Source organism: Ptychodera flava, chromosome 12 (assembly GCF_041260155.1).
Source record: "Ptychodera flava strain L36383 chromosome 12, AS_Pfla_20210202, whole genome shotgun sequence".
NCBI lineage: Eukaryota > Metazoa > Hemichordata > Enteropneusta > Ptychoderidae > Ptychodera > Ptychodera flava.
Window position 1 is genome coordinate 1,010,032 of NC_091939.1, and position 15,781 is coordinate 1,025,812.

General features: G+C 37.3%; 1 protein-coding gene across 1 annotated transcript in view; it reads left to right on the forward strand.

The window, feature by feature from the left end:
* The window catches only part of LOC139144654 (clathrin heavy chain 1-like), a 41,664-nt gene that overhangs the window by 17,350 nt on the left and 8,533 nt on the right, over positions 1-15,781 (forward strand). Inside the window, exons 3-6 of the mRNA XM_070715370.1 lie at positions 96-245; positions 4,874-4,992; positions 5,561-5,728; positions 14,960-15,079. Coding sequence (XP_070571471.1) covers positions 96-245; positions 4,874-4,992; positions 5,561-5,728; positions 14,960-15,079 — 557 coding nt within the window. The remainder of the gene's footprint in view (positions 1-95; positions 246-4,873; positions 4,993-5,560; positions 5,729-14,959; positions 15,080-15,781) is intronic.

Genomic DNA, 15,781 nt, shown 5'->3' on the forward strand with positions numbered 1-15,781 from the left:
TAATAGGGAATATTGACTGATGCTTACTAGTTGTATTTTATGTGTGGTTTAATTGTTTATTACGATAAGAAGTTCCACAATTCTATTTGTTACAGGTGGGCGACACATTGAAATATTTGATCTGGAGCTGAAAAAAATGAAATACAGATGTACCATGGATTCCAAAATAGCCTACTGGACATGGGTCAATGCCGAGGTCATCGCCATAGTAACTAACACTGCTGTGTATCACTGGAACATTGCAGGTAAGATTCAGATTACATGCATCCAGAGTTACAGAAATTAGTGTGAGATCAGTGAATCATCAAAAACAGTTTGAAAAGCTCTTATAGATAAATTAATAAAGAAGGCAGTTCAACCAGTACTCCTTGTCTTCTAATGATCTTTATTTAAAAATACCGACGTTTCTGCAACACACAAGTTGCCTTCTTCAGGGCAAAAGCTGACAAATAAAAATGAGCACAAACAGAAGTAAAAATTGGGCTGATAAAAAGTAAACTGAGAGTAAAAACGAAATAAAATGAGAATTACAATACTTGTGAAAACTGGAATTACAGTATAGATTTACGTATCTTGCATGGGGAGCTGTTTGCAATATACCGGTATAGCATCCGTACCAATATGTATGTATTAAATACATCCTGGCTTGAAGGGATGGAATTTGTGATTTGTTCAATTCAGTAAATATTTCAGGCCTAAAAAGTAGTGCAATTAGTGAAAGAAAATTGGAAATGGTCAAAGAATCAAGAAATTTGGAACTACTGGTCAGATTGCTGTTATATAGGCCAAGAAGAATAGTAGCGCTGATCACAAATGACATCATTTTTTCTCACATTGATATGCATAAATAAATATTTGTCTGCATTTTCCACATAAACGACAAAAATAAAACCTGCTAGTGTTACAATGGCTACTAAAAGTCACAGTAATCCATATGAATTTATGGATCAGACTACAAACTGCATCCGATCAACAGCCATGCATACAAGTACAAAATTTTGTCTGAATGTTTAGTCAGCGTTGTCCCATGTCATGCACGTTTCGCTATATTTAGTGACAAACGTGAAATAGCGATCAACGCTATCTCATTATTCCTTGGAATGACCACATCGACATTAACCTTTTTCAGTTTTCTTTTAAAATTGGGCGAATATTTTCTTCCATTTTGCATTTTTTAGGGAATGTTTATTGTGCATATTTCTACTCTTTTCTTTTTTCTTCTGGGAGTACTAAGTATATGGAAATACTAAGAATTTGCTCTGTCGACACTAGCACTGCCTGTCTATCACATGTAATGCCTCTGTTATGGTTGATGGTTTGTAAAATCTAGACTCCAAGTCAAAAGTAACAATGTAACTTAGTGGGAGAGTCTGCTTGGTCATAAAAATATAATAAAATAGATTTCGCTCACTTCCTTTGTAGCTTTGCCAATTTTTTTTCTCTGGCCTTAAGGACCTTTTGAAAAACTGACATTTGATATGGGGATATTGTTGGTAGTGTTTTGTTGTTTTATAGGCATGTACAGCACAACACAAAGATAGTGAATTGATGCACACAGCAAAATATGTGAAAATGATGTTAAAATAATTAACATTAGAGCAAATTTAGTGTGTTTGTTTGAAATTTAAGGAAATGAAAAACATGTTTTGAGAGTCATCAGGGTGTTGTTTTGTTTGTGTGCCACGCATGTGAACAACAAATTAAAATAAATGTTGAAGTTAATGACTTTGCAATAATTTCTACAGCAATTTCTAGTTATAATGATATTATGGGACTGATTAGGTTTTACTTAGTGTCATTAGAGTTGCTGTTTTGCAACATCACAGGCTTAACTTGGCCTCATTCCCATTGAATTTGTGAATCTTGACATCAGCACTGCACCAATGCAGGAGTTCTGAAACTCTTCTCTGAATCTGTCACCAAATAAATGCAATTGTCAGTTCAGGTCATATTGATGTTGCATTAGTAAATACAAGTATTCTTTGCATTATTAAATTTGATTTTTACAAAATTGTCTCATAAGGGTCAGCCTCAAAACTCACCCATGATATGTACCCAGTACACTTGCATGTTGTGTTCATGATACAAATCAGATGGTTTGGAAAAATGTGATTGGGTCGCCATTTTCAATCTTGTGATTAAATTACTGATTAATTTTAATCTTATGATTAAATAATTTGCAGAGCCTTGGTATTCTGAAAGACAACTGAGATTCAAACAGGATGTGTCATTGAGACAATCACCATTCTTCCAGACTGACTTGAATAAAAGCACAGCAGATATTGTAGAGCAGGATGGTAGCTAATATAGGCAGAGAAATATTACACTTTATCTGATAGCTAATTACTACAGAAATTTGATACCATAGCTAATCACTGAATTGTGCATGGTATGGTTCCATAAAGCTTGACATAATCAGAGGGTATTAAACTATACACCATTGATCGACATGGAAGGAAGATGATCAGTGTCAATAATTGTGGCTGGTATGTTTGAGTAGGTTAATTACTGTACGGTAGTAGGTGACTTTCACAGCCACTTACTGTGTTAGCGCTGGGTTTGGAAAGCTGTTAGCCACTGTGGCGAATAGTTTCAAATTTTTATTAGCCACAGACAAATTTTATTAGCCACACATTTTTACGAAAACAAAGCTTTCTATAATGCTATGATCTCCAATGTCGGTTGCATGCACAAGAATAAACTATCAACCTTGTATCCAATTGTCTTCATTTTAACACTGGAAATTGCTTGATTCTGGACCGCGATGCAAATCGACAGCAACACGCAACGTTGAGACCACGATTAAAATAAACTGCAACAAGGAAGGTTGGGACCGCGATGCAAATCAACAGCATGACAGCAACACTGAACGTTCGGACTGCGATTAAAATAGAAGTTTGGTTACATGTAATTACGTTCCATCAGTACACGTAGCGTCTTTGTCACGTCGTACAAGACGTCGCGTACATGTGGCACAGACGTTCCGAACGTCATCAAACGGACACTTCTACACGTAGTCTTAATTACGTGTGGTAATTTTTAGATTTTCTCGGTGATTCGCGGGAATTTAGACAGGAAATCTCGTTATGTATGAGTATCATTGTAAATTAGCAAACATCTTTATCAGAAAATTCCGTAGGTAGAGTTCACCTGTACAAGACGTACGTGCTATGTTTTCCTGACGTAAATGAAATGTTGTCGTCTAATTCAACTTTTTACCTGAAGCTGTCACAAAGATTTCCCTAAACCACATAAATAACTGTATTACAGAAAATTGGTAAATTTAATGCGAGGATACAACGAGCTTGAATAGTCCTCGTGTAGAGAAATTAATTGTTTCTTAAAACTTAGACGAATTTCGTATGTTTCTGAAAAATCAACACTGCAAAATCAACCAAAAAAATCACAACTGAGCATGGATACGCGTACGCCACTGTGTGCCTACAGACGTACACATAATTAGATTATAACCTCTCTAATGAACAACAACACGGAACGTCGAGATCGCGATGCAAATCGACAACAATACGGAATGTGTCGTTGGGTCAATACCGGACCATGAGGACCGCGATGCAAATCGACCACCATTAAAATAAGACCTCGATTAAAATGCGCAACACGGAACGTCTAGACCACGATGCAAATAAATTTCAACACCGAACGTTGTGACCACGATTAAAATGCGTATATCTGCTGTAGCAAAAGTTTCAATTCTCGCAAGTGTTCGCTTTGCTTGCTGTACACTAGACAAAATGACGTCAAATTTATCGCGAGACTACCGTAGGGCTCGATTGTGTCTGCCTGCATTTTCAATTCTCGCGATAGTCATTTATGTGCATGCTGTAGCTGTACCCTGTACAAATTGACGTCAAATCTCTCGCGAGACTTGGCTCGATTGCAATTGCGTACGTCGGAGAGAACAATACGGAAGTAGATGTAGTTTTTTCGCGAATCGCCGAAAGAGAAGCGCAGATCAACAAAAGACTAAGAAACCCCACGTTTTTGCTTATTTTGCGGAATTTTTTCAACAAAAATCACTTTCGCCACTGTGGCAAATTAGGATCGATTTTTCTTTGCCACTGCTGATTTCAATTGGCATTTGCCAACGTGGCAAATGGGCAGCGCGAACACAGAGACTTACATGTACTGTGGCTAGTGCAGCCTAGGTACTACACAGTTATGTGTTTATTGAATTTTTTCTCGATTTTCCCTATTTGCTGTTGGGTCTGACAAACTTTCCTGTTTAAGGAAAGATATATATTGCTAATGAAAGAAAAAAGAGGTATTCAGTACATGTAGCTCTGACATACACTGTCGTTTGCGGTTCGATACATTGGCAAAGGCCGGTACACTGGTATATACATTAGAAATGTAGGAAGTTTGGAAACAAAATGGCTATCACCAAGTTCAGTGACAAATTTCCCTCAGAAAAAGGCACAATTTATTTATTGGTACCGGCACGGATGGTTTCCGCCACAAAATTCACACCTGCTATTATCTTTGCATCAAAATTGATCTTCTATGCATTTCTTGTTTTTTTGTATGATTTCTTAGTTGATATTTTCTAACAACAGCTGCCTAACACTCATTCACTTCGTCATCATATCTGAATTTCAATGTTTCAAACAAATGTGGGCCGACAGTAGCCAATCACAGCATCGCTATACTTTCAAATCACACACATATATAAAAGCCATTTTTCGGCAACCCAGGTCATGTGACTGGGGTCAAAGCACTATCTATTCACCAGTGTCTCACCATGCATGTATTCCACACAAAATAACCTACAGTGGTCTATTTATTCACTTTATCGTAGCACCAAAAATGGTAGATCGGATGGTAGATTATTACATAATCTTAATTCATGTTGCAGGTGAAAGGGAGCCCTCTAGAGTTTTTCAAAGGAATAGCAGACTCAGACGATGTCAGCTGATTGCATATAAGACAGACAAACCAATGAGATGGATGGCTCTCACTGGACTTTACAAGGAGGTATGATTGGTTTTTTACCTTAATTTACTCTCTGGTTCTCATTTGAAAATCCTTGTTTAACCTTCAGAAGAATGAGGACATGTTGAAATTGTAGTCTTGACAAATGCACCAAAATAAAAGTCAGGATATCTGTTCCAAACACCAATTCAGACATACTGTTCAGAAACATTGACAAAATTTAAGAAAATCATTTAAATTTTTTCTGTAAAGGGTACCGTATTCAAAAGATAGTTTTGATAATTCTGTTTTAATCTTCCTTTGTGTCTGAGATGCAAAAGGCATACAATTCACTAATGCAAAATATTGGGATTGTGAAAGCCTAGAACAGATAAGAAAAATGATTTTGTGCCAATCATATACTGATCATTACTGATATAGAACTCGTAGATTTGCACACTGATGGAGGTAACATACTCTGTATGACAAAACTATTCAACGGTCAGTTGGCATGTTGATCAGAGTACAATCTTATTCGGTCAGTTGGCATGTTGATCAGAGTACAATCTTATTCATGGCCTTACCCAGCTAGCCAGACGCTATTCCCTAAATACACATTGTTCACACACAGGATACTGGCTTTGTTCATGGACTTACCCAGCTCTATTCCCGAGATTACCAACTAAGTCAGTGTATCGATGCATACGCCGTTGGATTCTGTGAATACAGGTGCAACAGTAATCCTACCATGTCTACCGTCGTTTGCATAGCAACAAAAACACCTGGTAAACAAGGAAAGGTAGGCAAAGCACTTCTATATATTGCACTGATGTATACTGTCCAATGAAGTGCTGGCTTTCATACACAGTGAATGTTACTCCTTGTTGTAAAGTTAATTTTAGTTATATCAATATACTACAAGTACATGTATTCTTATTGCCTGATTTTATTGATCCCTATTAGATACCATCCCCAGTTTTGTTTTTTCTCTAAGGAAAAAGAACCCTTGTGAAAGAGCATTGAATGCCCCATCTCGAAAGGCTGTCCCCCACCCCAGGTGTCAGTGAGAGAGGGTCCGCAGAAACTCTTGTCATGATTAATAATTGGTCACTGTTTGATCAAACTACAAATAAAAGTTTGTTGTCGTAATGAGACGCAGAGGGCACATATATATCCTCCCTGTTATTGTCATACTTTGAAGATGAGGATGTTTGGATTCAGATTGTGATATAAGGTCACATCATGCCATGGTTGTTTTTGGATTCTGATTTGGTGACCTGTAGGTCAATCAGATTGCTCACTACAAGTCATCAGCCAATGTTTTATTGTGACCAGACTGTTGCAAAACTGGCTTGACTGACAAATAATGTTTTATTGTGACGTCACAGTTGGTACAGTGGAAATCTTAGTCACTGATGAATTTTGTATATTAGATATGTGATACTGAATCAAATCATAACCACAAAATGCAGTCCCAATAACGTAGTAGCACTAGCACTTTTTTACTTGAATTTTTTAAACACAATGACTGTTCTCAATAGTGAGATACTTATGAAAGCAGGTACAGCAGGTATTTTGTGGAATCATTGAAATGTTGTCTTACCACACAATTGTGGTTCAGAGTGGTATACTGACTAGGAACTCTTCGCAACCATCTGCATAATGGAGATATTTGGTGTAAAATCTGCTGAAATTACTTCTTGACAGCTCTACTGTCTTTTTTCACGGAACGTGCTGCTCCTCTGCCTCATTATAAGTTGTCACTGTAAGCTGACACGGGAGATGTGAGATAATTGCCTGTTTGCATTATTTGTTATACCCACTGGAATCATCATTCCAACAACAGAAGGACATTCTGATAATAAGACCAGAGCTGAGCTTATTAGTTCTAATGGATTCACAGTCCATAGCGGCTTACAGCTTCTACACCTTCCGTACCATTGTCTGTCTGTCTGTTGCTGCATCTGTACACTGTCAGTTAGCCATGATAGCCAGTATACCGGTAAATTCCATTCAAAATCTGCGTAAGGCCATTAGCATGTCAATATATTGTGCTATACAATCCAATGTGACTGTACAGCAGCCATTTTGTTGTGAAAGTTTTACACTGCACAGCCATTTAGCGAGGCACATTTGAACGTACAGTACATTGAATTAGCACTGTAGGGTAAATGTACACCTCTGTTTGTTTCATGTAATGACCCATTATGACTGTAATTATGGCCATTTTGGTTACAAAACCTTTCATGTTCAGAGCCATTACTGCAAAATATCTGAATCAATTTCATTGAAAGTTTGTACAGTTAGGAAACATTACATGCATATCAAAAAGCAATAGTGTATTTCACTTTGCCATTTATGAAACATTGCCCAAACTGGTTTAGTTCAGAGTTGGTAAACTTTTGGATTATATGTATACACCAAGCATTTGCATGTAAAGTTTACTTTATGATACAATCCAACCTGGCTTACAAACTCTGACAATGCATTTGAAATAAATGCTAGCATTTCCAAACTAGCCTGTAATCAGACATTAACATGAGTTTTTGCCAGTTTCTAGTAACCACTCTTTGTCCGCAGTGGATGTTTCAAAGATATAAACTTGTTCAGAATTTATAGCCATTAGCAAAATTTGGCGTGACTACATAATGGCAACTATTTCAAAGAATCAGACAAAGGATATTTAAACAGCTTTTCAATATTCATGTTACTTACAACCACTGCCATCTGCTTGTTTCAAGTTCACGAATGGACTTACAAAGTAATTTCCTTTGGGAATTTAAAAATCCTTGTAAGAAAAATTGAGTATTCAGTATTCCTTTTGTTTTTTATCAAAATATTCTTTTTCAACCTTTGGTAATTACACAGTCCATTATAGCAAGCCTGTGGCAATTCACATCTATAGTTAAACAGAGATTCAAGAGCTGTCCAAAAGTCAGTAGCTGTAAACTCTTCTGATTATCAACCAATGGACATGTCTGTTATTGTACAATCTACCCAGCCAATCAACATGTCTGTTATTGTACAATGTACCCAGCCAATCAACATGTCTGTTATTGTTTACCCAACCAATCAACATGTCTGTTTTTGTTCAATTTACCCAACCAATCAACATGTCTGTTATTGTACAATTTACCCAGCCAATCAACATGTCTGTTATTGTACAATTTACCCAGCCAATCGACATGTCTGTTATTGTACAATTTACCCAGCCAATCAATACGTCTGTTATTGTACAATTACCCAACCAATCAACATGTCTGTTATTGTACAATTTACCCAGCCTATCAGTATGTCTGTTATTGTACAATTTACCCAGCCAATCGACATGTCTGTTATTGTACAATTTACCCAGCCAATCAGTATGTCTGTTATTGTACAATTTACCCAACCAATCGACATGTCTGTTATTGTACAATTTACCCAGCCAATCAGTATGTCTGTTATTGTACAATTACCCAACCAATCGACATGTCTGTTATTGTACAATTTACCCAGCCAATCAACATGTCTGTTATTGTACAATTTACCCAGCCAATCAACATGTCTGTTATTGTACAATTTACCCAGCCAATCAACATGTCTGTTATTGTACAATTTACCCAGCCAATCAACATGTCTGTTATTGTACAATTTACCCAGCCAATCAAAATGTCTGTTATTGTACAATTTACCCAGCCAATGAACATGTCTGTTATTGTACAATTTACCCAGCCAATCAATATGTCTGTTATTGTACAATTTACCCAACCAATCGACATGTCTGTTATTGTACAATTTACCCAACCAATCGACATGTCTGTTATTGTACAATCTACCCAGCCAATCAGTATGTCTGTTATTGTACAATTTACCCAGCCAATCGACATGTCTGTTATTGTACAATTTACCCAGCCAATCAGTATGTCTGTTATTGTACATTTACCCAGCCAATCAACATGTCTGTTATTGTACAATTTACCCAGCCAATCGACATGTCTGTTATTGTACAATTTACCCAGCCAATCAACATGTCTGTTATTGTACAATTTACCCAGCCAATCAACATGTCTGTTATTGTACAATTTACCCAGCCAATCAACATGTCTGTTATTGTACAATTTACCCAGCCAATCAATATGTCTGTTATTGTACAATTTACCCAGCCAATCAACATGTCTGTTATTGTACAATTTACCCAGCCAATCAACATGTCTGTTATTGTACAATTTACCCAGCCAATCAACATGTCTGTTATTGTACAATTTACCCAGCCAATCAACATGTCTGTTATTGTACAATTTACCCAGCCAATCAACATGTCTGTTATTGTACAATTTACCCAGCCAATCAACATGTCTGTTATTGTACAATTTACCCAGCCAATCAGTATGTCTGTTATTGTACAATTTACCTTGAGGCAGTGACAGGAATAGGCGTCATTAAAAACACAATACCTCAGAGAGAGAACAAATGTACACGAAGACAAAAATAAACGAAAATAAAAAGCTAGTTTACTTTATCAGTCCCACAATCATCCTCAATTACAGAGTATTTATAGCTTGTTTACAAACTAGACCGTTTTGCTCATGTTCAATAGTTGTGCGTGCATGTGTTTAATTTATGCAAGACTGTCAATGCATACTAGACTGGTGTTGTAGCTGTTCTGTCAGATACATGGAGGTTACCAACACATGTCAAATCTACTAGTAGTTTACTTTCAGTCGTATATCATCATTCTTTAAATTGGAAATCATGTTGAAAAGTAAATGTTCACGTTTGATGTAGACAATTATGCTGGATGGACACGACACATTGGATGGACACGGCACATTGGATGGACCTGGTACACTTCAAGACAAAATCTTTGAACATTGCATGTGTAATTTGTCAGCATTTACTCCAAGAACCAAATTGACTCGTACGTTGGTCATGATTTTTCTTCTGCTGCATCTACCTCTCTCATAAATTACTCCTCAATTTATTACAATGGTCGTACTCTGGAATAAAAAGGGTGCACGGTGTTTGTCTTATGCCCGTGTGCCCAAGAGATCGATCATGTGATGTTGGTACCAACAAACCATGTTTACAAATGCAAGTGGAAATTTATGTCTTTCTATGTGCGTGTGCACAGATTTTTTGTACCATGGTCTATTTGAATTCCAGGTTCAACCCATTCACACAGTTGTTACCATTAGAAAAAGTATAAAGACCTGGGTTCTTGCATTAGTTAGTACTCCAACCTGTCAGATATGCCCTTATTTCAATGTGTACATTTTTCATGTACATATAATTGCTCCATTATCAATGCAGCTATAATGTGCGCAGGTCATCTGTTTGGATATACCTGTAATATCAGTTGTTATTTACAAGGCTGTTGTCACTGAGTCTGTTAAAGAGACATTCAGATCCTGATGTCTGTACATGCATTCTGAAATTCCCCATGTGAAATCATTAGTTGTCTCTGCTGAAATCTGAAAACTATTATTGTCTCTCTCAGTGAATCCTCTAATTTCACTCACCATGTTTTTGCCACATGAGAGCTAGGCCACTGATGAAAGTCCTTTTCATGTATGGATCTTGTAATTGCAGATATCAGTACTGACACGATATTCACAAAATAATACATTAGCCGGTGAAATTATTCATTCTGAAGATGCCTCATTCAATTCCAAGATATCACAGGGACCAGACAAAGCATATTTTTTAGTATTCTGTAACAAGCATGGAAGAAATGAGAGAGGGGAAAACAGTGGAAACAAAGACAACAATTTGATTCTGTAAAAGGCTGCTGCATTTCTACGTCAGATTTTTTATCAGATTGTCGCAATGTGATCACCTCAACTAATTACAGTATATATTTTTAACACTGGTGATGCCATTAAATGATTACAAATGTTGCACTGCATCCAACGTGTTATCAGCTCAACTGCAAATTGACAGAACTTTTGCTCATCTATTGAAAAACTCTTATTCAGTTGCTTGAGGAATGGTAACTTCTGTTGCAACGTGTGAAGGATTAGAAGATTATGTACGGCAAACATTGACCTGTTGATCAAATACTGGTAGACAAGCATGTGACATGCCTTGTTTTATCCCCACCAGAATTTCTCCTTGAGAATATGATATTGCTGAAGTTTATTTGTGAAATTTCCCGCAGTGTTGTGTGTGTCTAAAGTAGAGTGAATTGGTTTGAGGTGAAACAGGTCCCAATTATTTTTCCTTAAAGGTCTGGTGAAATCAAGCTTGTTCCGTAGACTAAATAGCTTCCAGAGGGCAATATTGTTACACTTGCAACAGAATTGCAACATAAAAGTATGCGCAAGTGTTAATTTTTTTATATTTCTATGTGCAGTTTCTGTTGGGGTCATTTTGCTGCATTTAGGTCACGCCCTCAGCAGGGTCTTTGTTGGTGCGCTCTGACATCACAACGCTGTTCATTTACATTGAATAGCAGTCCCATGCCGCCTTATCTCTGCCTTATCTCCACCCTGTAATTGCTAACGTAACAAAGTTTAAAGCCCTGTGTGTGATCAGTGCAACCTACGCACACTAGCCTTCCGTTTCTCCCCAGCAGACTCTCGCGTTAGCGCTATGTCCGTTGGAGAATATTACTCGACCCAAAGAGTATGCTGCAAGCGCTATCTGCTTTGTTAAAAGCAGGATCTTGTCTTGTTTAAATCCATTGTGGACTTCTACACCAGGAAGATTGTGCCTATGATGCCTCTGTGGATATACATTGTACAACGCGAACACATCCAGTGCATCTCTACCACAGTCACTTGTAATGCGATCCATGACCGCTGCTGTGTGGTATAGATAATGCATACCACACAGCAGCGGCCATCATTTAAGGAACCACAAGTCACTGTGGCAAATGATGGACATTGCTCCCTGATTGCCTCGGTTTCAGCCCGAAAGTGTTGCTTGCTTCGATCAATCGGGCAAAACTTGTCGCTTTGGCTGGCAAAACAGAAATTTCATGCCAAAACTTTTTATCTCACGTGTGGCAAATAGTTTTAATAGGATTTTTGCCACATTCAAGTTTTCATGTCACATTTTGCGAGTGTGGCAAGCGTTAACATAAACTCTCAATATGATACTCCCTGTGGGGAGCTTTCAAAGGTGTGAAATACTTACTTCCCGTTATAAGATACGGCATTGGGCAAACATCAGAAAGGCGAAAAAAGTCGACTGGATAGAGTTTGGGGACACGCCCACATTGCATTTTTCCTTTGCCATATTTAATAATCGTGTGCGCTAAATGATAACAGAAATGAACATAAATGTCCTATAGACCATTAAGGATTTCTGTCAATTTTCACCATGGGTGTTTCACCAGACTTTTAGTCATTGATAAGTTATTGGTTTTTGGAGTACTGAGTTTTTAACAAAGAAGATTTTCAGAAATCAAATATCATTAACACTTTGACAATCATCTACCTTCAATTCTTTGTAGAAAAACAGATTTCACTGATGTGCAAGAATGAGGATCAACATATACAGAGTTCGCGTTTACGCAAAAAACGTGCGTATTTACGCATTGAAATTGACTTTCTACGCATTTTTTCATTGTTATGCGTTTTCTATACGCAAAGGAAAACAGTAAAAATGTTTCCGAAAGCACTCCCCGCGACTGAGCTTAGGCGACAACCAGACGAGATGAGTGCCCGTTTGACATTAAATTTGTTGCAACATTTCTGTCAACTCATTTTGTGTGGAAAGTTTCGGATTCTCTGGGCTAGGTCTGAAAAATCGGCATCATAGTTCAAAGGCACGTTATCGTGTCAGCTGTGCCTATGAATTACGTTGCTAATTTTCAGGCGAGCGATAGTTTCTGAAACTTATAACACAAAGTGAGTGATTGACAGAAATGTTGCAACAAATTAAATGCCAACTGTGCACTCTCATCGCGTCTCACTGTCCCCAAATTTGATCAAAGCACACATGCAGCATGGCGTCGAAGCAAACAACTCTATTTTCTTTCAACTTTGCTCCACGAGTTCGTGAAAAAAATGATTCAGAGGGTCAATCGAAAGACACTACCGGGCAACCCAACATGGAGAACACGTAGAAGCGCAGTGAAATTGAACCCATGTCGGAATCCATGGCGTATTGTCCTGTTATCGCCAATACAACAAACGGGGATCTGGGCCACAGTGAAGCCGAGAGCCGTGATGATGATGCACCGGTTACCAAAAAATTCCGTCCACAACCACACGCAGGCTACCAAGAGCAGTGGAAGACTGAATATCCATGGTTACGTTTCGGATGTAATCAACAACAAGACACTGCTGTACTGCCAATTATGTGAAAAAAATGGAAAGCGGAATGCATTTATCTGTGGTTCGGCCGATGTACAGAAATCTGCTGTTAAAAGGCATATCAAGACTGGATAAGCTGCAATAACTCTAACTTTGGGTTGCCCGATGTGTTTTGACGGTCGCATGTATACCTTCGCTGTTACGTTTCAGCATGTTTGAAACACAGCCGGGTTGTTCAAGTTGTTCGTTAAACTGTTTCCATTAAAATAATCTTACATCGTTCAATCCGAATCATGTAGTGTAGGTTCATTGAACGGCACATTGTATTTTGCAGTCAGTTTTTTCATCAATCGAGTGCGGAAGTGAAATTACGCACTCAAATACAGCCATTATGCAATTTTAGCAGACTAATGCGTATGCCGTACGCGAGGAGAAAAAAGTTACCGCTAACACTGATATAATGATATGACATCATAATATGGCGGAGCCCAGAGTATATTAGATTTGAAACGTATTTTCAATTCAAACTGACAGAACACTGTTCATAGTCCAGGGTTTATTTTGGTGAAAATATTTCTTAAGATCATCAAAAGGCATAATATGTTATATATTTCATCCCAAACCAGAATATTGATACCTTTTGAATTTAAACTTTAAAAAAGTTTTCTTAATAAAATGATAACTTATTACTTGCAAATCTGTAGATCGAAGTAAAAAATAAATTAATTGTTAAAATGTGGGATGTGGTATAACACCTGTGATGACGCACTCACCAGCATTGTGGGATTGCAAGGTCTGTGACTATTTTTGTCAAGAAAAGACGTCTTTTTGTCCTGTTGTGATGAAATGTGTATCAGTGAGCCACTTGTAGTGGCTGCTGGACAAGATATTTTACTTGAATTTCAGGATTTTCAGGACCCTAAATGTTTTGCGGGTAACTCAAATTGTTTTTTCTGCGATAATTTTGAGAAAATTCCTTTGAAAAAAGTGAACCCTCATGAGAGTTGGAGCGATGTGACGACATTGTTCAGGAAAGTCTAGCCTGTGCCAGCCTGTTCTCATCAGTGACATGGCAAGCTATTCTGCATGCAGTACCAAACACAATGCGTTTTCAATATCATTTCCATATGAGAAATATTGAACAGAATCAGTTGTGTGAACACTTGCAATTTACTTGCACACTTTACTGATTGTTTTGGTGAAATAAAAAAAAATGACAAAAAAAATTTTTGTCCTACCTACCTACCCTATTTTTAAAAAGCGTGTTATCGGAACCACACAATTTCTTTCAGCCTAATCCTCTACAAATACCCAATAAATGTCTCTAAACAACTCAACTGTTAAGAGAATTCCTATTCTTAATTAATCACGTCTATGTATAACAGTCCTGAACCATGTATTCTTTGTATACCGGTGCTATACAAATAAAAGCTATTGATTAAAATTGAATCAATATTGTTTTTATATGGACAACAAAGGTCAATGGAAATGATCTAATTTGTATTCACTTGAATTGTGATGAAATGTGCAGTCTTTGTTTTATTATGTCAGCTGACATAACTCTAGAGTCAGCTGACATAACTCTAGAGTCAGCTGACATAACTCTAGAGTCAGCTGACATAACTCTAGAGTCTGACACTGAAATTTCAGTGTTATAAAGATACCAGTACAGAATTGAGAATGTGAAAAATTTGTGGTCCTGTAAAATTCTTTTACTGTGACGGAATTCCAATTAAAAAGTCAATTAAATGCTGATTGTGTACATGTATGTTTGTGCTTTTCTGCAGATCCATGTCTTGGAACTTGGTCCACACATCTCTGGCAACTCAGCGCTCAGTAACCACACAGATGATGTCAGTTTTTCTCAAGCTATTGAATTCAAACATGACTTTCCTGTGTCATTACAGGTGAGTGTACGGCAACATCAATAACAATCATTGCTCTTGGAGTTGTCATACTGTCATTCCCAGCAAAACCTACATTTCTATTCCATTCTGTGGTTCCTATTGCAAGACGTAATTCATTCACTGATTCTACACATATACATCTGCACACTAATGCATATTTCTCACCCTGCCTTATCAAATCTCAGATTCAATAAATTGTTTTTGTTCTTACTTTGATTTATGAATAATCATTCCCATTTCAATTTTGTCCAGTACACGCATATTGACTACAGTGAATATAGTGCTGGTAATTCTATTGTCTCAAATGCCATTGGTAATTGTTTTTATGTTTGTCTTAGTGTACTGTTTCAAAAAGTGCCTTTCACATTCTTCAATTATTTTGCAAACATTTAACAGTCTATCTATCAACTCACCTTTATAATAATTATAATAATAATGGTTATCTCCATTAAACTGCTGAAAATTATAAAACATCAACATATAATTTCAAAGTAATTCTTGAGGATACAAATCGCACACGTAAATTTTTACTCTCAGGCTTTCATTTTGATAAGTGATCAGCCTCCAACAGAGAGAGTGGTGTGTGCCTCTTCCACTTTCCCTGCAGGAGTACGTGTTCTTCCTGGAACAGCCCTACCACCCACTCCATAGACACTGTCCTTCCATAAATACTGTCCTTCCATAAACACTATCCTTGTCAAA